Below are 23,665 nucleotides of genomic sequence, written 5' to 3'. Positions count from 1 at the left end.
GAATGTCACATACAACAGAATGATTCATTCAGAGGACAGGGAACAAAACAAACAGAAACATCTCATAAATCTTTATCCATATATTATTGCCGAAGAATAGATGTGTTACAAGAGAGTAAAAAGTTGTTCCCGCATCCGATCCGGACATTGGGGGATTGCCTTGTTAGTGAAACAACTGCCTGGACCTTCGGCATATTGTGGTAGGGTGGCCATACACAACATACACAAAAAAGAAGGAGGGGAGATAAGGACGATAGATGTTTGATAAGAAAAAAGGAGCAAGCCACACCAGAGCACCCGCCAACCGCCCAATCCCAGACTCTGCCCACATGGTGGTTCAAGAGTCAAGATGGTGGGCATTGGCTAAGTGACCCTCTCCAAACCCTTCACACAAATTTTTGTACGTTCACTAAACTCAAGTAAGGAACTAAACTCAAGCTATTCAAACCAGGCCTGCAACAGTAATTATGTGAGAAATATTCAGTAAAGATCTCCATCTATCTCTATAGTAACAGACATAACTCCACTTGACTAACGGGCCTCAATTTCATCATTATTTGTAAATCAGGTTTTAAAAATTCACAATTTATCTTGATCATTGGCCAAGACTACCAAGAGCAATATTAGAAATTCAAAGCTGAGAATACATATTTTGCGACACGAAAACAAACTTCCGTACTCTGACCTTAAAAAATGTATCAAACACCTTTTTCACGTATAGGTTGGCAGCTATGTTCATTCATTATGAGAGCAAATAGAAACAAAGTATTTCAAAAGTAACACGGTAAACCAAAAGTCAGATATAGTTGATATAGGGAGAACGTAACCCACATCCAGAGAAAAACAAAAACACAAAGTTAACAGATCACAGATGAGTAACAAAACAATGTATACAGTTTGGTGTTAACAAACATCACAATTTCAAAAATATCAGAAGCAAATGGTGAGACATTGTACGGAATTCTAACAACCTCTACTGATACAAAAGAAATGAGTGCAATCCTCTCTAACACTTCTGTAAAATATATTGTTACAGCTCTCATGTGCAGTACACATAAGCGCATGCCGATCTGCAACCTGCAAACGTGCTCTCGCGGAGGAAAAAGTGTAAAAAATAAACATGCAATTATTGGAACAAAGCACAGCGTACATGGGTAAGTTTTTTTAAGACAACAAGCAATAAAACCGCCAGTAAAAAAGTCCAGCGACGCTGAGATTTCAACCAGCAAATTTTTCAAACATTACAGAGGAATTTTTTGTTTAGTTTTGACGACCTGCACGCAAGACACGGTGGCGTCCCAGTTGATTCAAACAAATTTTCCAAGTGGTTTCGATGGAAAAAAAAGAGGGAAATCATAGAACAGAAGCCACAGACAAATATCAGCCTTCAAGAAAACTGATAAAAGAAAACTGAAACTGCAGAAAAGTTAAAAACTGAAGCCAATGCAGAAGAAAATGACAAGAAAAGAGGAGGCAAACTACCGACTCCAAATGCTGGTATAACTTTGTTAAGAGTTTTTTTTTATTTTGCAGAGTGATGTAGCAGTAGTAACAAAGGGAAAGGAAACAAGTCGCGAGAACAGGGACGAAACGAAACACTCCAGATAATAGGCATTGCACTGTGTACTTCAGCAGGACTGAAACAGCTCAGACAATCAAGTCTTCCACGACCAGGTTGGATACAGAGTCAAGATCAGCAAAGGATGAGAGAAGCTTTGGTTAAAATTCACAAAAGGAGGTCAACAGCACCGGTGATCTTTTCATCACAGATCTGATTTAAGACCAATCTTGGCTTTAAAATCAGGACACATAACCCATAGAAGACGGATCATTAGCCAAAGTTCATGATGGGTGTAGTAAACTCAAAACTACAAGCTTGCATTTTCATAATTTTGCTTTCACCAAGTTACGCAGTGTTAGTGAAAAGGAAGTAAGCAGTGACGACAAGAAAATATTCACGATATGAGGCGGGCGCTAGGCTATACAACTACTGACTGACACCTGGGTACACACAGACGATGAGGCGGCCAACCGAACCCGTGACGACAAGCTGGGAGCGAGTCCAGTCAGCAAGCAGCCAGGGAGGAAGAACTGAGAGTTGCCGTGATCAAATTTACCCGAGGCTTACATCACCGGCGAAGGACATTCCCAACCCACGAGCGATCATGACAGCTGGTCCGCTCGAGCGAGCGGTGGCTCCCGCCGCCAGACCTGGGCCGACTGGAAGAGTAGCCAGGCAGACGCTGCTCTGTGTGTGAGAGGGGGTAAACAATTCAGGCGTCAACCAGAGAGGGCAGACAAATTTTCATTACTGTAAGTCGTAAGACAAGAAGTACCAAAATCCACTCAATATAATTCACATTTATACCAATAGAAACCATATCACGTCTCTTTTACCTATTCAATTTATATCATTTCTATTCTCTTTCGTAAGATGAAAAGTACCACTATCCACTGAATATAATTCACATTTATACTAACAGAAATCATTTCACTTCTCTTTCATCTATTCAATATACCATTTCACTTCTCTTTGATCTCTCCATGATAACTCTGGAGAGAAAATTACAAAAAACATTAGCCTCTCAGACTTTCCATTCACAAAAGCAAAGGCTTCTCTTTTTCACTCGTTCACAATATGTATCTATTCACACAGCACTCAAGTTTACATCAAAAGCTCTTCTACAAAAAAAATCAAAAGCAAGAACACGTACTTCAACAAGGCATCAAAATTCAACAAACGATGCAAGTCCCTGACATTCAGCAATTCATGCTGTTAATCCATGTTATTCCACATAAAGTAAAAAGATATCTACATTTTTTTTTTGACAAGAACTTGGAAAACTCCAAATTCAATTAACAAGCATGTGTGTGTGCGTGTGTGTGTCAAACTAGCGCTGCTTGTTGGGATCGGCAGGTCTGTACACTGGAGCTGTAGATTTTGGCAAAGGCTTCCTTCCCCTTATGATATCCGCTGCTTTCTCTGCCACCATTATGGTGGGTCCGTTCAAGTTCCCGCTGACCACTTGAGGCATGATGGACGCGTCGACGACACGCAGCCCCTCCAGGCCTATCACCCGGGCGCTGGGGTCCACAACGGCCATGGGGTCGTCTGGTGAACCCATTTTGTTGGTGCACGATGGGTGGTAGGCACTGTCGGCCATTCTGCGAGCAAAGGCGTCAATTTGTTCATCTGTCTGGATGTCTGCTCCTGGAGCGAGTTCGGGACCTCGATACTTGTCAAACGCTTTCTGTGCAAAGATTTCTCTAGTGAGAGTGATTCCCGCACGGAATTCTTCAATATCCTCCTGGGTGCTCAGATAGTTGAACACAATCTTCGGATGTTCTCTCGGGTCTTTGGATTTGATGGTGACCGACCCACGCGACGTTGGCCTCATCGGGCCAATGTGCACTTGGTAAGCGTGACAGGAACCCATCTTTCTCCCGTGATCGTTGACCGTGGAGGGCAGGAAGTGATACTGGAGGTTCGGTTGATCCAAACCAGCCCTGCTGCGGATGAAACCTCCAGACTCCAGATGAGCCGTGGCTCCCCAGCCCGTCTGTCGTACGAACCACTCGAGACCAATCCGAACCATGTTGTGGGGGAACTTCCACTGAGCCGAGTACAGCGTGATGGGCTCCTTGCACGTCTGCTGGATGTATATCTCCAGGTGGTCCTGCAGGTTCTGGCCTACGCCGGGGAGATGATGCACTACGGGGATGTCCAGAGACTTGAGCAGGTCCCCGTCGCCGACACCCGACAGAGACAAGAGCTGTGGGGAGTTGTACGCCCCGCCACACAGGATCACTTCCTTCTCCGCCTCCACGGTCTCCACCTGACCGCCACGCTCCACCTCCACGGCCGTGGCCTTCAGGCCCGAGAAGAGAATCCTGTTCGTCATCGTTTTCGTGACTGTGTCCAGATTGGGTCGGTGCAAGGCCGGCAGGAGATAGCCGGAGGCAGCGCTCCATCTCATCCCGGCGAAGATGGTCATGTCCATCCAGCCCACCCCTTCCTGCTGGTAGCCATTCATGTCGTCGGTAAACGGGTAACCGGCTTGCTGTCCCGCTTCTATAAATGCGTGGTGAAGAGGGTGATCCGTCTTGCCCCTCGACACCTTCAGAGGACCGTCGCCGCCGCGGTACTCATCCTCCCCTAGCTCGTGGGTCTGAGACTTCTTGAAGTAGGGGAGACAATCCGCGTATGACCATCCGGCAGCACCAAGTTTCTCCCACCCGTCGTAATCACCGGCATGTCCTCGGATGTACACCATGGCGTTGAGCGAGGAGCTTCCCCCCCACACCCTCCCTCTGGGCTGGTACATGACCCGATTGTTCATCCACTTCTCGGGCTCCGTGTGGTAGTACCAGTTGTACTGGTCGTCGCACAGGTTGTACATGAGCGCGGCCGGCATGTGGATCTTCCAGGTCTTGTCTTTGGGCCCCGCCTCAATCAGCAGCACCTTGTTCTGTCCGTCCTCCGTCAACCTGTTGGCTAACACACAGCCCGCCGAGCCTGCACCCACAATTACGTAATCATACCTGCTCTTCATCGTCTCCTGCGCGGGGACCCGCGACGTCGTGCTGAACGATCGGCGCGACGTCGCAGAGGGACCGCTGGCCGAGCTGGTGGAGAACAGTCGTCTTCCTGAAGGGGGGACGCTCGAAGTCGCAGAGGATCCGGTTCTGTTGTCGACACCACCATCACCGTCTTCTCCACCCTTCATGTGGAGCAGAATTTCGCTGACGCTCGGTACAATGTGGTCAGCCTGCACCAGCTCAGAGCGACTACCAACACCGGTCAAAACACCGATTGTAAGGCCAACCTGAAATGTAAGAAAAGAGTTGTTCAAATAGTGACACAGTTTTCTATTTTGCTTTTTTTTTGGTAAGTGTTTTACGGCGCTCACAACTGCATTAGGTCATATGAGCGCACGGGACACATATAACATTTTCAGTAGGTAGAAAATTTTGAATTTTGCTTGGATGGTGGCCGAAGCCTACTCTTGTTGAATTTGGACAACCAAGGAATCTTTGACGTGCACAACTTTCACACGCGGATCCACGGAAAACCATCATGTATGATGTATAAAACGCACAGCCACAGACGCTCACCTTGGCCTTGAGTCCCATGCTGATGTCCTCCATGGTGTCTCCGACCACCACAGCTCTCTCCGTGCTCGTACCCATCTCCTCGCAGATCAGCAGCGCGTTGTGTGGGTCAGACTTCTGCCGCGACATCGGGTCGTCTCCGCACACCATCATGTCCACGTATGGGGTGAGCCCCATGGCCTTGAGGTCGTTGAGGGCCGTCTCGCGGGACTCGGTTGTGTTGATGGCGATCTTGACGCCGTTCTCCTTGAGCGTGTGGAACAGCCGCTGGGTGTCCTTGTCCAGCGGGACGATGGTGGCACTCTTGATGGCGTCCTCGCAGTCCTGCCACGCCTGGGGGGAGGGGAGTCAAAGAGAAGGTTTACTCGAAGTAACAGAAAGACAGAAATGACAAAATGTTTGTTTTAGTAGAGGTTTTTACGGCCCTCGCAACAAACATAAAAAAGAAGAAGGGGAGATAAGGACGATAGACATTCGATAGTGAAGAAGAAGCAGAGCACCCGCCAACCACCTACAGAGAAAGTTTTTAGTTTAGTTTTACCAGAGGTATTACGGCGCTCGCAACTGCATAAGGTCATACGAGCACCAGAAGGTGTTTCAAGAGAGTAACAAACATAAAAAAGAAGAAAGAGAGATAAGGAAGATAGATGTTTGATAGGAAAGAAGGAGCAAACCACACCAAAGCACCCGCCAACCATCCACTCGTCGATGACTGTCACAGATCTGGTACTGGATGAATGAATAGTAAAAAAAGACAGCACCCCTGGGATAAAAGATACAACCAGTGATAATAATTCATCATACAAACTTCAATGTACATAATTGAGAGATAATATTCTAAAAGTCACACACTCTGTTTACTGGTGTTATTAATCATTAATAAGAATTGGTTTCCAACAACACTCAAGTAAGCGTTTTACGGAACTTGCAACTGCATAAGATCATATGAGCGCCAGAAGATTAGAGGAGTTACAAGAAAGTAACAAACACAAAAAAGAAGGAGGGGAGATAAAGACGATAGATGTTCGATAGCAAAGAAGGAGCAAACCACACACCAGAGCACCCGCCAACCACTCACATAATAATAATACTAATCAAACCTGATTGATGGTTATGATGGCTTCCTCGTAATGGAATCCTTCCTGCCTCAGGAGCTGGACCAGAGCCTCCTTCAGTTGTATGTGAGCGCCAGTTCCCAGCAAGCCGTTCTGAACTTTCTTCGAGTCCCTGGACACCCCCAGGTGCTTGTAGATCAGAGGACCCAGGTCCATGCCGGTCTTCACTTCTAGCCTGGGAATAGCAAGTCAAAACATTTTCTCAGCGTCATCAAAGTACAGTGGTGAGTTTAGACTCAAGTAAAGCCAAGCAAGTGTCAGTGACACGGGGATCAGATGGGTGGTCACTGGCGTGTGTCCTTGAGCAAGACACGACAACCTTAGCTCAAAATACAGGGTGCTGCACAGTGGCGACCGACAGTGGCATGGTTGTAAACGGTTCTGTATTTGTGTAATATTGTGTACTTATGTATGTATAATTTGTGCATCTATTTATGGATGTACATATTTATAATTATGTATGTATAATGTATGTGTACGTATGTTTGCCATTGTAAACCAAAGTGCCCTTCTGGAACAAATTAAAGTGTAATTTATTTAATTTTTTTTTTAAAGAAGCTTTTAGTTTTAGTAAATGTTTTACGGCACTTGCAACACAATAAGGCCATGTAAGTGCCGAAGATTAGAGGTGTTACAAGAGAGTAACAATCAAAAGAAAGAGGCGAGATAAGGACGATACATATATATGCCAACACCCATGCCAAACAAAATTTCTAAAACTCAAAATTCCAAGCTGGAGGGACTAGCGGCGTCGGTGGCCTAGTGGTTAGGCTACCGTACTCGTAATCATCTGATTGCAGGTTCGGGGGTTCGAGCCTCAGCTCGGCCCGACGTTGTGTCCTTGGGAAAGGCACTTTACATGATTTCCCACTTGGCTCGGCTCCCTCGGAGATAGACGTTAAACTCGGAGGTCCCGCCTCTTAAATAACCTAATAGTGTTGATTGGGGTGTAAAACCCAATATCATTTATGAGGCAGCAAGGTGATATCAGGTGCTCAAAATAAAAAAATTGGAGAAACAGACATTTTTTCCACTTTGGAAATTTTTATCGTATTTTTATCTTTTAGCTCAACCTCTTTTATGTCCAAATAAAAATACATTTCCATGTGAATTTTACTAAAGAAATATGTCATTTTTCTGATTCCAAGGACTCTAGCTATTGGAGTTACTGTACTTTGGCGGCCATCTTCCTGCTAATTTCACCACTGAAATCAAGCGACCTGATTTCTTTCAATATCTTCAGTTCTATTCAAGATAGATGAATATTTATTTCATTGGAAGCAAGGCAAATAAATCAGCTCTCAGATGGTACAAATGGTCGCTTTTAAGCACAAGGGGGCCATCCCGAAAAATGCTGTTTTCAGAAAAGCGAAAATAAAAGTTTTTGCCCCTTGTTCAATTTCTTTAAAAGACAAGGAGAGTTTTCTCTATAACCAAACAAATGTACAAACCAATTAAACCAAACTTCTCCTATAGGTAGGGCAATGCTTTTGGTGTAGGTCAAGATTTCTGGAAACCCATGAAATCTGGGTTAGCCCGCTTGTCCTTAAAAGCGACCAAATAACACCACATGCCCAGAAATTGACGAGCGCCTGATTCCACCACGTTCTGACACATTTCACTTCACAAAGGAGCTACCTACCTGCTGGTCAATTTCTCCAGCCACTGTATGTACTTGTGGTGTGTGCACACCAGCGTGCCGTTCAGATCGAAGATGACCACGTCGTAATTGTCCATGCTAAAGTCCTGCGTCTCCTCTTTCGGAACAGGGTCAAGGTCAACAGGCTCCCTCAGCACGCGCTCGTGAGAGGAGTACGTGTAGTAGTTGACCCAGTCATCGTAGGGCATGATCAGGGGAAGCAGGTCTTTCACACTGGAAGCAAAAACAACAATAATCTTTGAAGAGCAAAGCTTGGTGGTCCAAAATCGATAAGAGTAGGCTTCGGCTGCCATCTGGGCAAAATTCAAAAATTTCCAACAAATTGAAAATGTTTGGTGAGTCCCGCCGGCCTATGCGAGTGCCGTAAAACACTTACCAAAACAAACAAAGAAAAAGAGCAAAGGCTTACAGAATAACACAATTTAAACTTATGTTTTAGTAAGTGTTCTACAGCACTCGCAACACGATAAGGTCATATAAGTGCCGAAGATTAGAGGTGTACAAGAGAGTAACAAACATAAAAAGAAGGAGGGGACATAAAGACGATAGATGTTTGATAGGAAAGAAGAAGCAAACCACACAAGAGCACCCGCCAACCACCCACAATTTAAACTTAAAATACAAATTAAGAAGTGTGATCAAAAGAGGTAGGTCTGCAACACTAAAAGCAAAAATGAATTTTTACAAGTTCATTTTAATAAAAGTTCTAAAGCACTTGCAACACAATTTGGTCCTATAAGTGATATCTTCTTGAGCTCACTTTTTGTTACGAACTGTTTTCACTGTTATTAAAAGAATTTTTTTAAAAGACAATTCTGACCGTACTCCCTACCAACGTTACACTTTACTTTTCCGATCCAGCAGTCAGGCATCTGGGTCATTCTAGCTCTTCGGCCTAAACCTACCAAGGTTATTTATAACTTTCACTTTTACTTTCCTTTTTCGATCCAGGGGCCATTTGAGTTCTAGCCCTTCGGCCTGTCGATACGGCAAAGACTTTACAGGTTTTTAATCAGCTGTGTTTTGTCGAATAAGATTATAAAAATACGGTACTCACTTGTCAATAACGTAGTTGGCCTCCGGCAAAAGTTCCTCCGTGTCCCCGACTCCGCTGAGCACCCCGATCACCCAGCCCAGCTTGGCGGAGTGTCCCATGCCCATGTCGGCCTTGGTGTCCCCAACCATGACGGTCTTCTCTGGGTCCACGCCCAGCTCCCCGCAGATCTTCCAGGCGTTGTGGGGGTTGGGCTTGGCCTGCGTGTTGGGGTCGTTGCCGCAGACGACCATGTCGATGTACGGCGTGAGCCCCAGGTGGCGCAGCGTGTTCATGGTTCCACGCCGGTTGTCAGCCGTGCAGATGGCGATCTGAAAGTGGATGAAAATTTAATGTTTTAGTACACGTTTTACGGCACTTGCAACACAATAAGGTCATATACCAAGAGCCGAAGATTCGAGTTTTAGTTTCAGTAGAGGTTTTACAGCGCTCGCAACTACATAAGGTCATATAAGTGCTGAATATTAGAGGTGTTACAAAAGAGTAACAAACACAAAGAAGGAGGAAAGATAAGGACGATAGATGTTTGATAGGAAAGAAGAAGCAAACCACACCAGAGCACCCGCCAACCACCCACAGAAAATTTAAGAAATGGGATCGTCTTGTAATAGAACTATATCTCATCTCGTAAGAACTGTCATAAACGAACTTTTTATGCTCCTGGTCAAATAGTGTAAAGAAAAGCACATATATATGTCAAGAGGCGGTGAAGTCAGGCGCTCGTCAATTTGTGGGCATTTGGAGTTATTGGTATCATCTTAAAGGTTGTTCATTTGCCTTGCTTTTGATGAAAAAAATATCCATTTATTATGAATAGAAGTCGAGATGTTTGATTGAAAGAGGTGGGGGTCACCTGGTTTCAGAAGTAAAAATAGCGAAAAAATGGCCGCAAAAGCTTGGTGACTTCCATAGCTAAAGAGTCCTTGGAAACTGCAAATTTACATTTTGTGTGCCTTTAATCAACATTTTTAAAATAAAAATCCATACATGAAAGTGTTTTTGAAAGAACATACAAGGTGTTGAGCCAATAAACAAAAATATTTTTTAAATTTCCAAACTGGCTGAAAAGTGCCGATTTCTCGGATTTCATTCTTCTGACGAGCGCCTGATTTTACCACGATGCCTCACATATGTATATCTAACATAGACGATTTAATGCTGGTGAAACTTCTCATCAACCAGCTTACCTTCACATCATTAGCCTTGAGAATCTTGAAGAGCGAGATCAGATCCGGGTGGATGGACTGCACGGCACTCTTCTCTTTCCCGCTGTCTCCCTCCACCCAGCTGTCCACGACGGCTTTACGGGCCTTCTCCGCGGGCACGCCCTCGGCCACCAGCACCTTGACCAGCTCTTCCTGGATGATCGGAGAAGTCATCTCTGCCAGCAGGCCGGGGAACACGCGCTTGGACAGGGCACACACCCCCAGCGTCTCGTACAGCTTGTCCTCAATGTCCAGACCCACGTGACGAGCGATGCTGGAGTGGAAAACAGGGATGTAAAGAGGTTTTGAAAAAAAAGCCGGAAAATATACGGCGCACGCGCACAGACTGAAATAAGAATACAGTGAGACTAAATTATATGTTTCTTTCCCTCTATTACAACAAATAATCACTATTTAGTATATATAATATGTATTGTTTATAGTAGATTTTTGTTAAAAGATGGATCCCTAATGGCAAGTCGGCTGGAAAAAACGGAAAAATCCGGAAGATTTACACCCCTGGTAAAAAGTAGAAGGTAGTTTCAGTAAGAGAGGTTTGTTCGGTTTCTTTTTTAATTTTGGATTTTTTTTTGGGGGGGGGGGGGGGGGGGGAATCGTTTTAGTTTTTGTAAGAGTTTTACGGCAAACCAATAAGGTCATAAAAGAGCCGAAGGTTAGAGGTTTTACAAGAGTAACAAACACACAAAAAAAAGGAGGGAGGTAGTTTTAGTAAGAGAGGTTGTTTTGGTTTTTTTTTAAATTTTGGATTCTTGTGGGGTTGGATTTTTAAAGTTTTAGTAAGAGTTTCCCGGCACTTGAAACACAATAAGGTCATGTAAGTGCCGAAGGTTAGCGGTGTTACAAGAGAGTAACAAACACAAAAAAAAGGAGGGGAGATAGCGACGATAGTTTTTTTATAGGAAAGAAGGAGCAAACCACACCAGGGTACCCACCAACCACCCACTGGATTGTTTTGGGGTTGTTGCGGGGGGTTTTTTGCGATGATATATGGAGATGCGAGGAAAGGGACACGAGAAAGATGAAGCTCACTCGGAAAGGTGGCCCAGGACAGAGATAAATAGAAGGAGCTTGTATGTGGCCTATACCCTGCCAGGGATGGAAGGCATTGATGATGATGACATCTTTGTTGACATCCACCCTTGGCGCTCACATAACCTTATGCAATTACGAGAGCCGTGAAACCTCTACTAAAACAAACAAAACAAGAGTGATCCAAGAAGAATGTTTACGGTACTTTACCTCTCAGTGACCCTGACAGCCCACGAGGACCACATGGAGTGGAAGCAGATGAGGGTGCCATCCTTGTCGAAGATGACCAGCTCGGCTTTCTCCTGCTGGGAGGACTGACGGTGCCTGGAACAGCCTCTCGTCTCAAACAAGAAGTTCCTCCTCGAACTGTCCTCCTCCGCAGCCGTGGACTTTGGTCGCTGGAACACTTTGTACGGAGCAGCTGTGAGAGAACAAAAAGAACATTATGGAGGGGTGCTAGAGAACGAAAAGAACATTGTGGAGGGGTGCGAGAGAACAAAAAGAACAGTATGAAGCAGATGTGAGCAAGCTTTCTTTACATTACTTTTCCTTTTCCAATCCAGAGTCCATCTGGGCTCTAGCCCTTCGGCCTGTCGATATGGCAAAAAATTTACAGGTTTTTATCAGATGTGTGCAAGCAAAAAGTGCATTGTGGAGCAGCTATAGGAGAACAAGAAGATTACGGCACTCGCAACTGCATACGGTCATATGAGCGCCAAGGGGTGGATGTCAACATAGAAGTCCTTACAGGGAATCAGGCTTACTCGGCTCACCTCTCTAGCTTCAACAGCACAAAGTCTGCTTCGACTATCAAGGCACCCCCAAAATAGCAGGTCACAAGAGAGTGACAAAGATACAAAAGAAGTAGAGGAAAAAATGACCATAGTAAGGATGATGAAAGAAAAAGCGCAGCAGTTGCCCATATGTTGTTCCGGCACAGTATGAGCATGACATAGATAAATCAGGCCATTTACAATTCTGCTGAGCATAAGAACATGTTAATATCCCCCCTTTGGGAATAGCGTAACGACACTTCAGTCAGTGGCACTGCCCTGGGGGGTATGTCACAGTTGAATGGGACTTAGAAATGTTTTCAAAACTGCGAAAATCTTTAGGGCCCTTCTGTGGAACTGACAGACAAAATCAGTGGTTCCGGTAAGATGACTCCACCCCAAATACAACAGTGAGGGTTCTTCAGCGGATTGAAGATCATTTCTGGCGAGAAAATCATCAGCAAACATTCTGCTCAGGTTTGGGCACCCCATGGCCCTGACTTGTGGACAAAATTGAGAAAATCTATGCGATCATAGGGACGTTGTATTAAACCATGTCTGGCACATTCAACCAAGAGTTATCGAGAGATTTAAAAATCTAGCTTTTTCGCACAAAAGAATGCTTTCCCTGTAAGGGTCCCTTTACACTGACAGTTCAATCATCGACAAACTGACAGTTTAACCGACAGACGCAAGATCTGGGTCACCGTTGAACTGAAAGTTTGTCGACGGGAGAAGTTCCATTTAGACGTAGAGTTTTTTTTTTCCATCGCAAGTGTCAGTCCTTGACAAAACACACCCCAAAAAAATAAACTTGGTAATCCGGCATTAAATTGTGTCATCTGCAAGATTTTTACTAACTTTGGGTCGCTGATTTTTTTTATTTGACCAATATTTAGGAAAATTTTGGAATGCATTTTCAACTCTGCCTGGGGCAACATCGAAGAATGCACTCCCTCGCCGTCATGCCTTCAGTTTGCCGGCCGACAAATATCTGGCATTGCCAGATTTCTGGAGGCTGGACTGACAACCCTTCGATATCGAGATGGATTTCTCGTTTCCAGGCTCAGTTTTACAGTGAAGTTGAGAGGATGCCCGCCATTCTTTCGATATCCTACAGTTTGTCGATCAATGAACTGCATGTGTGAATGAGGCCTAACAGATGACTTATTGAATACATGATAAAAAAAGTAAGTGCTAAAAATTGCACTGCGTTCCATGCTTCAAATGTTAATTTAATTCAGTGTGCATAAATTTTCCACTAGTGAGAGAAATTTTGTGACTGCATTTTCATGGGTTTCTGTTTTAGTGTTGATTCTATGGCAGCCATGTTTTTTGGAACACCTGGTACAAATTAACACTGCAACAATAGCACACAATTATGAAGTCACTATGGCTGACAAGTAAAGTTGTTCCCGCATCCGATCCAGGCATTGGGCTGTCCCTGTCGTTTTAAGCAAGAAAAATTCTGAAATTATGCAAACTAAGCCTAAAAATGTGAATTATGCCATTTTGATAATTTTAACAAAGAATGATAAAGGAAAATAATCAAAAATCATGCATAAAATGATCAAATTTGGCTAAATTATGCGGGGTGCATAAAACCACAGGGACAGATTGGGGATTGTCTTGTTAGTGAGGCAACTTCCTGGGCCTTCGGCATATTGCGATAGGGTGGCCAGTTCCTTTCCACGCCGCCTTTACTTCCCCAACTCGAAGTCAGGTACCTGTTACCGCTGGGTGGGCAGGAGGGGGCGAAAAAAATCTGTGTCCGAACTGAGGCTGACAAGTATCTTCCCCAAAAACATTATTAGTATTCCGCTAGGTTTATACATGTACAAAAAAAAAAAAAACACAGTTTGAAGGTGACTGCTCAAAATTAGTTTTAGTAAGTGTTTTACGGCACTTGAAACACAATAAGGTCATATAAGTGCCGAAGAACGGAGGTGTTACAAGAGAGAAACATACCAAAAAAAAGGAACAAAATTAAACAAAACCCATCACCTATGTGAGATTGATGCTAAATTATGATATTATATTAATTTTTAAAGAACTTACGAGGTCATTATGATTACATAGCTATAACCTCCTGGCGCGGTGCTACTGACTGAAGTGTCTTCAGGCCATTCTCATTGGGGGACATTAAAATCTCGAGTTCTTATATTATGCACAGTAGAACTGTAATAGAAAATGGGCTGATTCATCAATGTCATGTTCATAACTGAGCCTGAACTGCAACAGGGAACTGTTGCTTTTTCTTTCCTAATCCTTACTATGGTTATTTTTCCTCTACCACTTTTGTATGTTTGTCACACTCTTGTGACCCGTTATTTCTGGGGCACCTTGATAGTTGAAGCAGACTTTGTGCTGTTGAAGCTAGAGAGGTGTGCAGAGTAAGCCTGATTCCCTGTAAGGACTTCTCTGTTGACACCCACCCCTTGGCACTCATATGACCGTATGCAGTTGCGAGCGTCATAAAACCTCTACTAAAAACAAAAAAACTAACATAGCTGTTTTGTCAAAAATAGAACAGAACAATAGCTAAATTGAAAACGTACAGAAGGAGAAGGAAAATAAACTTGAGTGCCCAGCTTTCAAAAAAATATATAATCGTAATAATTTTACGGCCTTCGCAACACAAATAGGTCATATAAGTGCTGAAAACTAGACGCATTTCCAAAAGAATAGCATGGAAAGTGAAGGAGAAGTTAAAAGGATGCCAGATCTTTGACAGGAAAGAAGGAACAAATGTGTCACGGCGTGTTGGAAACAGGCGCTCGTCAATTTTTGGGCCTGTGGAGTTACAGGTATCATCTGAAAGCTGATTGATTTGCCTTGCTTGCAACGAAATAAATATCCATTTATCTTGAATAGAACTCAAGATATTTGAGATTGAAGTAAGAGAGGTCACCTGGTTTCAGGGGTGAAATTTGCAAGAAAATGGCCGTCACAGTTTGGTAACTCGAATAGATTTAGAGTCCTTGAAAACAGAAAAATGACATAAGTAATCAATGTTTTTCAGTAAAATTCACATGGAAATGTAATTTTATTGGACATAAAAGAGGTAGAGCCAAAAAATAAGAATTTGATAAAAATTTCCAAACTGGCGGGAAAATGCCTGTTTCTCTGATTTCGTTATTTTGACGAGCACCTGATTTGATCACGCTGCCTCACTCATTCCATACACAGAATCTGCAACGGTTCGGAAAATAAAAAATACAACTTCAAAATGAAGTTTCTACATGTATAACAAATAGTCGGCTGTTAATAGTTTAACAGTTGCAACACATTTAATCCTTATCAGTAAAATAAAACTGAATGAGGAAATTTACGAAACTCTTTTTTTTCCAGATAATGTTACACATAACAGGCTTTATCTAGAGGAACATAAATTGATTGGCATCCCAGCAACATTCCATTCTATCCCAATCAAATTGCTCTCTCAGTGCCCGCTTAAAACCTTTTTCCCCTGTTAAATAAAAAGCTGGGTTTGTTTCAGAATGTTCTCAGGTCTGCGGGGGTAATAGAATAGATTGTGAAGCGCATAGAGCTTGCTATTGAGCGGGGATTTGCGCTATACAAATGCTATCTATTATTATTAAATAAAAAGCACCCAATAATTTGCAGAGCTCTTGTTTCTACTAGTTGGTAAATGACTTGAATGTTATTGACATGATGGTAGATAAACTTATAATTGTGGCGCTCATATGAACTTATGCAGCTGCAAGCGCCGTAAAACCTTACTAAAAGAAAAACAGAGATACTTATTGTTTAATTAAAGACCTAAAGACTCTGTAAAAAGTGACACAAACTCTCATTTCAGGGAGGCACAGACTATTTGCTCATGCCCTCCAAAGCACAGTTTTTAAAAAGTTCATCGTCTTCATCCAGTCAAACTCCCAAGTTATGCAATACTCATTGTACAGGGCCCTTTTTCAAACATTTATTTGAACAGTGCAAACATGTTCTTTGAACAGGACGCAGCACATTCAAACAATCTCCAGTTTCTTATCTCAAGTCCGAAAAGAAGCGCCCATCATGATAACTAATGTTTGGAAATTTCCAGTCCAGCTGAGGGAAAGCTTGCAAGGTCACCAGACACTTTTATGGGGTGGGAAGGAAGATTAAGAAGCAGGAAGCAGACAGCTAATTTATAATCTCTCTCTCTATTAAGTAGACAATTCACAAAGCAATTAGCAAAGTTCATCACGATTAAGTTAACATCTCTCAGACAGAAAATAAAAAAAATATAAAAAAACTCTGATCTCAATGTTTAATATTTTTTCTAAAATTCAAAAGCAATAAAGAGAATCCTAGTCTTTATAATCACCACCACAGTTGAAATAACACTACTCTCTGGTTATCTCCACTACTTATCATGACTTGCAGTTTGTAGGCCGAAAAAAAAAAATGCAAATTTAGATAGAGGCTGTTGCTTGTCTTTATAATAAATGTAACTTGATATTTGACAAGTGTTGGCCATTGAGGAGTCAGAACACTTTAATTCCTGTCTTTTTTTGTCTTTTTTTTGCCTTCTTTTTTTGGTAAGAGTTTTACGGCACTTGCAACACAATTAAGTCATATAAGTGCCAGAGAATAGAGGTGTTACAAGAGAATAACAAACACAAAAAAAGAAGGAGAGATCAGGACGATAGATGTTTGATAAGAAAGAAGGAGCAAACCACACCAGAGCACCCTCCAACCACCCACATTCCTGTCTTAATTAAGAATAACACATTTAATTTAAGTATATACATTCAAGAAAGGAAGAGAAAAATGACTCTCTCATTTCAAATTAAAACCGGTGGGGGGGAGGGGGTTGCTACTGACTGAAGTGTCTTTAGGCCATTCCCAAAGGGGGGGGGGGGACATTATTTTAACCATGTTCTTACGCACAGTAGAACTGCAATTGTAAATGGGCGGATTCATTAATGTCAGGCTCATAACTGTGCCTGAACTGCAACAAGCAACAAGGAGCAACTGCTTTTTCTTCCCTAATCCTTACTATCATCCTTTTCCTCAACTTCTTTTGTATGTTTGTCTCACTCTTGTGACCCGCTATTTCTGGGGTGCCTTGATAGTCTAAGCAGACTTTTTGTGCTGTGAAGCTAGAGAGGTGAGCAGAGTAAGTCTGATTCCCTGTAAAGACTTCTCTGTTGACATCCACCCTTTGGCACTCATATGAACTTATGCAGAACAGTTGCGAGCCCCATAAAACCTCTACTAAAACTAAACAAACTGTTCTGTATAATAACTATTAGTACCACAGTTAATCAAACTCTCTTCCTCCTCTGCATGTGACAGCTGCACTGTCCTGCTATGTCTGTGGGCGAAATGAGGTCGTCTTTCTCAAGTCAACCCGACCCTTATGAAATACAACCAAGGATGTGGGTGAATGGTTGGTAGGTGCTCTCGTGTGGTTTGCTTCTTCTTTCCTATCACACATCTATCGTCCTTCTCTCCCCCTTCTTTTTTGTGTCTCTTACTCTTTTGTAACACCTCTAATCTTTCGCCTTTATATGACCTTATTGTGTTGCAAGTGCCGTAAAACTCTTACTGAAACTTAAAAAGACAACCAAAGACAAAGCAAGGGTCAGCGAACCTTCATGACATTCTTCCTGAAACGGGGTAAGTTAAATTTCCGTTAAATATCTCTCAGTCGGCAATAATTTCACCGCATTGACAGCTGGTAACAATTCAAACCCTCTGTTTATTAAAGCATTGAAGGTGTTATGGTTATGAGCAGTGTGGAACCTCACAAAGAGACAATCCATTACATTTGAGACCATTTGAGACGCAATACACTCGTCATCTCTCTTCCGTCTCAGACAGCAAAGTACCCGAAGATGTCCCATTTCACAATAAAATCTTGATATTATAACCCTATCCGTACGTCGTGTTTTACTATCGTAGCCGTACGACAATAACCCATGAATACCTGTCATACATTATTTCCTCTCGCATTAACGACAAGCATCCAAAATTCTTCATATATTAAGACGACCAGTCACAAGATGCCCACCCCAGATGGAAGACAGAAGGGTATTGTGCAAAGCCATAATATTTGTGAAATACAACACTAACAGGGAAAATGTAACTTTAAGAAAAATTGGGGGGGGGAGGGGACATTAATCAAAATAAAAAAACACTGAGGCCTTACTTCATGAGCAGATAAATATCTACTCCATAGAAACAATACAAACAAGCAAAATTTTGAATTCCTTTATGCAATGTCCATGGGCCCTGTATCTTGTTTCCGAGTACTTCCTTCATAATGGTCTGGTGGGTAACATTTAAAATTTATATGACCAAAGTATTGGATTTTTCTACTTTTCATTTTGTTTAACATGGTTTGTCTTGTTATTGCTTATTCTTTTTGCTTTCCAGCTAATTCTGGCACATCTGTGGTAGCACTACATCTCAAATGCAGATATGTGAGGCAGCGTGGAGAAATCAGGCGCTCGTCAAAATAGCGAAATCAGAGAAAAGGGCATTTTTTTGCCAGTTTGGAAGATTTTATTGAATTTCTATTTTTTTGGCTCAACCCCTTTTATGACCATACAAAAACACATTTCATGTGAATTTTACTGAATAACATTTATTAAAGACATAAAATATGTCATTTGTCAGTTATTAAGGACTCTTTAGCTATTGATGTTACCAAACTCTGGCAGCCATTTTTTCGTTAATTTCAGCTCTGAAACTGAAACAAGGCAACCTCATCTCCTTCAATCGAAAATATTTTGACTTCTCATCAAGGTAGATGGATATTTATTTCATTAGAAGAAAGGGAAATGAAAAATCTTTCAGATGATACCCAAGAATTGACAAGTGCCTGATTCCACCGCCACGTTGCGACACATATTTTGTGTCCTTTTTTCTTTGTCAGTGTCCAGGTTTCAGCGACATAGGAAAATGGGGAAGATGTAGCACTACACCAATTTTTTCCTTTTTTTAAAAGTAGAGAAAACTGCCATACTGGGTTTAACAACTTCTTCTATCTGTAAATCATGTATCTGCAATGTAATTTCGCCAAAAATATGCAACACGTCAAGCTTAGTTGAGACGGTGCAAGAAGGTTTCGGGGACATATTTATATAACTCCTCACTTCACCCAGGTGGGAATGGGTACCTGGCTAAAGACAGCGAAAGATCTTGTCAGTTTGTTAGTGTTTGAGCGCTTAACCAGCTGCTTGCACTGTATGCTTCCCAGGAAGCTGAGAATGTTTTGGAGTGTACTATGGTCTGCTGGGGTAAAAATATAATGTAAAGCGCATAGAGCTTGCTGTTGAGTGGGGATATGTGCTATACAAATGCTATTTATTATTATTATTTATTATTATTAAATGGGGAAGATGTAGCACTCCAACAATTTCTCCCTTTTTTTTAAAGTAGAGATAACTGCCATATACTGGGTTTTACAACTTCTTTTATCAGTAAATCATGTATCTACAATGTAATTTCGGCAAAAATTATAAAAATATGCAACAAGTCAAGCTTAGTTGAGACGGTGCAAGCAGGTTTCAGGGACATATTTATATATAGGGAAATGGGGAAGATGTTGTAGCACTCCACCAATTTCTTTCTTTTTTTTAAAGTAGAGATAACTGCCATATACTGGGATTAACAACTTCTTCTATCAGTAAATATATGTATCTGCAATGTAATTTCGGTAAAAATATGCAACACGTCAAGCATAGTTGAGACGGTGAGAGCAGAGACATGTTTATATGGAAATGGGGAAGATGTTATAGCACTCCACCAATTTCTTCTTTTTTTTTTAAAGTAGAGATAACTGCCCTATACTGAGTTTAAAAACTCCTATCAGTATCTACAATGTAATTTCGGCAAAAATATGCAACATGTCAAGCTTAGTAAAGACGGTGCAAGACTTAACAGTGCTGGCATTGTTTTTCCATTCAACCGTCATCATGGCACGACGGCTTGGAGGGGAAATTTTTTTTCTTACACATTTAGACCCACGCTCCTCTAGCTGGAATGTTTGTCAAGCTCTTATCTCATCTGGGAATTTCCGTTGTTTCAGACTCCATAGCTTCTCGTACCTGTACCATACACACTACTACTACTGGCCCACTTATCTGCGGTCGCCTGTCTCGGTCTTATCACAAGGGTCAAGGCACGGGGTTTTTGACAAGTTGACTAAGAGAATACGCCTATCTATCTTGATGATGTAACAGGTGGGTGGCTTACAGTTGGGACAATGAGGTCATGAATGTGTAGCATACCCAGTGACCTCACAGCTATATTTAACTGTGAGGGAGAAGTCAACTCAGCAGAAGATTAAAATGTTGAGACAGAGTATAAATATAATATGGATATAAGTAATAACTGATTTTTAGTAGTAGGAGTAGTGTCCCAGACTTCCACATATAGTGTAAAGTAAAAAGTATTAAAGCTTAAAAGATACGAAGTGACTATTTCTCCGAACGTTCGGAGAAATAGTGCCGATCTTTATATATCTTTATATATCCTAAAAGATATATCTGACCCGCATATTTTTTTTTTTTCTGAGCAGATTTTTTAATCAACCAAAAAGATAAAGAATTGTTAACCTGACTCCACTCATCACTTCATCTTGTAATTATTAAGTATCTGTATTTAACTCAATGATTTTAGAAATTATAAAAGGCTCTAATTCTCTAACTTTACAATGCATTGGGAAAAAAAGAGACAACAATGCATTCTCTGTAAAAATCAGACAGAATACAAAAATGGCTCTACCACTCTTTGAATAGCTGTATGAATACCGGGAAAAAAATAACAAATATTGAATCTAAATAGTAGCCTAAAGACCAAGAGAACAGAAATTGAGATTTCTCTGCTATATTTTTCCTGCGTCTCAGCAAGATAAATCCAGCATCCTTACCCGCTGTGCTGTAGACAGATAGCCTTGAAAGTCTCTGAGTACTGAGTTCTGTTCGACATCTCAAGGGGCGCAAGCAGCGCATCAGTGAAATAAGGCGACTCATCATGAAGCCTATCAAAGACGAAACAAACAAACAAATTAATTAATTAAAAAATAAAATAATTAGCATGAATGTTACAACAACGTATTTATAAATGTTACACAATGCCCCAATTCTTTCCACAAAAATGGGTTTTGGAACTGTTGGAACTGTACGGCTTTACCTGGGTTCTATCACAGTCTAGGTGGGTAAGCAATGATCCATGCACCACACAGGGAAGAAAATGCACTATACCATGTAATGTTAATTAATAGGTGTAGCTTTTTGTTTTCCGTAATTCTGCACTGTAACTAATATCATGTACCATAAATAGAAAGTGGCTATTCTCACCCGCCCGGAAGTTCTCGCAAGATCAACTCCTCCCCTCTTCTCTCTCTCTCTGTCTCTTTCTGAATACTGTCTATCGGTGTGGACGATCAAATTGACCAAAACAAAGTTAAAAAATGATGTCAAAACACAAAAGTAAATAAATTTGGTTGTCTACATTACCAAAGATGCTACGGCTATTTAACTTTCCAAATCGAGCCGAACTACGCGGGTCGCCATTTTGTTTTGTTCTCTCTCTCTCTCCACTGCCCACAGACAAAATTGTACGCTTTTAGTAGGCTACAATTGTAATGGAACGTTTGTTCACAGCACAGAATTCTACAATTTTTCTGTTATAATCACAGTGTAGAATTCTGTGGTTTAGGGTGAACGCAAAATTTGGTGAACGCGCACCGGGTGAGAATAGCCACAAGACTCGCCTGCACTATTCTCACTCCGGGTGAGAATAGAGGTGGCCTTACCAGAAACACCGCTTGACTACTGCTTAGAGTTTTTATTTTCTGACTTTTATAAAAACTACCTTGTTGTGAATATATTTAGATCACATAGGGCAGGGGCCCACCATGTTTGTTTTGTGGAGCAGCGCTTCATTATGCATTCTGATGTGATGCTGTTGTTCAAAACAAACATCATATAAATTAACATACATCATTTATTTATATAAGGGTAATGAATTAAGTCTCTATCTCCCAGGCATTTATATAAGGGTAATGAATTTTTAAAGTAAAGTCTCTATCTCCGAGGGGGGTAAACCCACTACGCCGAGACCCTTTTTTGGTAATAAATCTAAAAATGAGAAAAATTGAAAACCGTCACAAAATGAGTTAATATATATTCAAAACTAGCAAACCTATATTATATAATATGATGAAAGTGGCTATTCTCACCCGCCCGGAAGTTCTCGCAAGATCTACTCCTCCCCTCTTCTCTCTCTCTCTGTCTCTTTCTGAATACTGTCTATCGGTGTGGACGATCAAATTGACCAAAACAAAGTTAAAAAATGATGTTAAAACACAAAAGTAAATTAATTTGGTTGTCTACAAAGATGCTACGGCTATTTAACTTTTCGAATCGAGCCGAACTACGCGGGTCGCCATTTTTGTTCTCTCTCTCACTCCCCTGCCCACAGACAAAATTGTACGCTTTTAGTAGGCTACAAGTACAGTTGTAATGGAACTTTTGTTCACAGCACAGAATTCTACAATTTTTCTGTTATCACAGGGCAGGGTAAACGCAAAATTTGTTGACACGCGCACCGGGTGAGAATAGCCACAAGACCCGCCTGCACTATTCTCACCCCGGGTGAGAATAGAGGTGGCCTTTATATGATAGTGCTGATAGATCTAGATTCTAGAAGAAGGAACACAATTTTTTCATCAGGGGGCCTATTTTGCCTTTTTTTTGCCCTGGCCTTAGCCATAGGCTTAGGACAGGAGGCTAGACCTAGAAATCTAGTCATCAAATCAACAAGTCCCTCCTCGAGTGGATTCCAAATAGGGCAGGGCATAGGCTAGTAATCTAGATTTCTTAGATCTATTGTTTATTTGTTACACGATTGCACAAATCCAGTAAACGTCGTCACACCCATCAGATTTGCCAACGTTCCAAGAGAGACAGGAGTAGATTGTAGGCTAGGCAATAATAAAGGCAAGCCTAGTCTAGCTAGGCCTAGAGTCTACTTGGTGGCAATGTTCGTTTTTTTATGTTAACAATAGAGACTATCATGACATCAAAAACAAAAACAAACGACCGAAAACATTACATTTCCGATCACAGCATAGCATTAATCAGCAATTTTACCTTCGCCAGCTAACCAAAGAAAGGAACTGGGACACTATGATCACTGACCACCTGGGCGACTTCACTTGTGAATGCGAATAAATAGAATCGGTGTCCCAGTTTTGTCTTCTCTCCGACCGCAAGCCGCCATTGATAGGCTAGACGAATAGAGAAGCTTGTGCGCATGTGCGGGTTAGACGAATCAGATGCCCAAGAATAATCTGAGGTTTTCCACAAGGTCATTTGTCTTGATCTTGTTCTAGATTTTTATTTTTTTTCAGTGCACGTACAATGTGCAACTGCAACCAGAGAAGTGCAACCCAAAAACGAAAATGGGTGCAATTCCCCTCTCTAAAAGATAAAAATTTGCATTTCCCTCCCTCTGTCTGTCTGTCTGTCTGTGTGCTGTCTGTCTGTCTGTCTCTCTACTCTCTCTCTCTCTCTCTCTCTCTCTCTCTCTATCTATCTCTCTCTCTCTCTCACACACACACACACACACACACACACACACACACTCACACACACACACACACACACACACACACACACACACACACACACACACCTTCTTTGCAACAATTATTATGGGTGAATCCATAATTG

General features: G+C 41.9%; 1 protein-coding gene across 1 annotated transcript; it reads right to left on the bottom strand.

The window, feature by feature from the left end:
- Positions 1-2,621: 2,621 nt before the first annotated feature.
- LOC101846429 lies at positions 2,622-23,252 on the bottom strand. The gene is made up of 9 exons (XM_005099740.3): positions 23,084-23,252; positions 20,857-20,967; positions 11,407-11,617; positions 10,129-10,420; positions 8,945-9,252; positions 7,870-8,100; positions 6,213-6,402; positions 5,116-5,445; positions 2,622-4,826 (listed from the first exon to the last, which is right to left on the bottom strand). The coding sequence occupies exons 2-9, from the start codon at positions 20,960-20,962 to the stop codon at positions 2,892-2,894; spliced, it is 3,603 nt and encodes a 1,200-aa protein (XP_005099797.1). The 5' UTR covers positions 20,963-20,967; positions 23,084-23,252; the 3' UTR covers positions 2,622-2,891.
- Between the last annotated feature and the right edge of the window lie 413 nt (positions 23,253-23,665).

The sequence above is a fragment of the Aplysia californica genome, unplaced genomic scaffold (assembly GCF_000002075.1).
Source record: "Aplysia californica isolate F4 #8 unplaced genomic scaffold, AplCal3.0 scaffold00224, whole genome shotgun sequence".
In the NCBI taxonomy this organism is placed as follows: Eukaryota; Metazoa; Mollusca; class Gastropoda; order Aplysiida; family Aplysiidae; genus Aplysia; species Aplysia californica.
The sequence above is the reverse complement of the archived record's forward strand: the minus strand, read 5'-3'. Positions and strand labels throughout refer to the sequence as shown.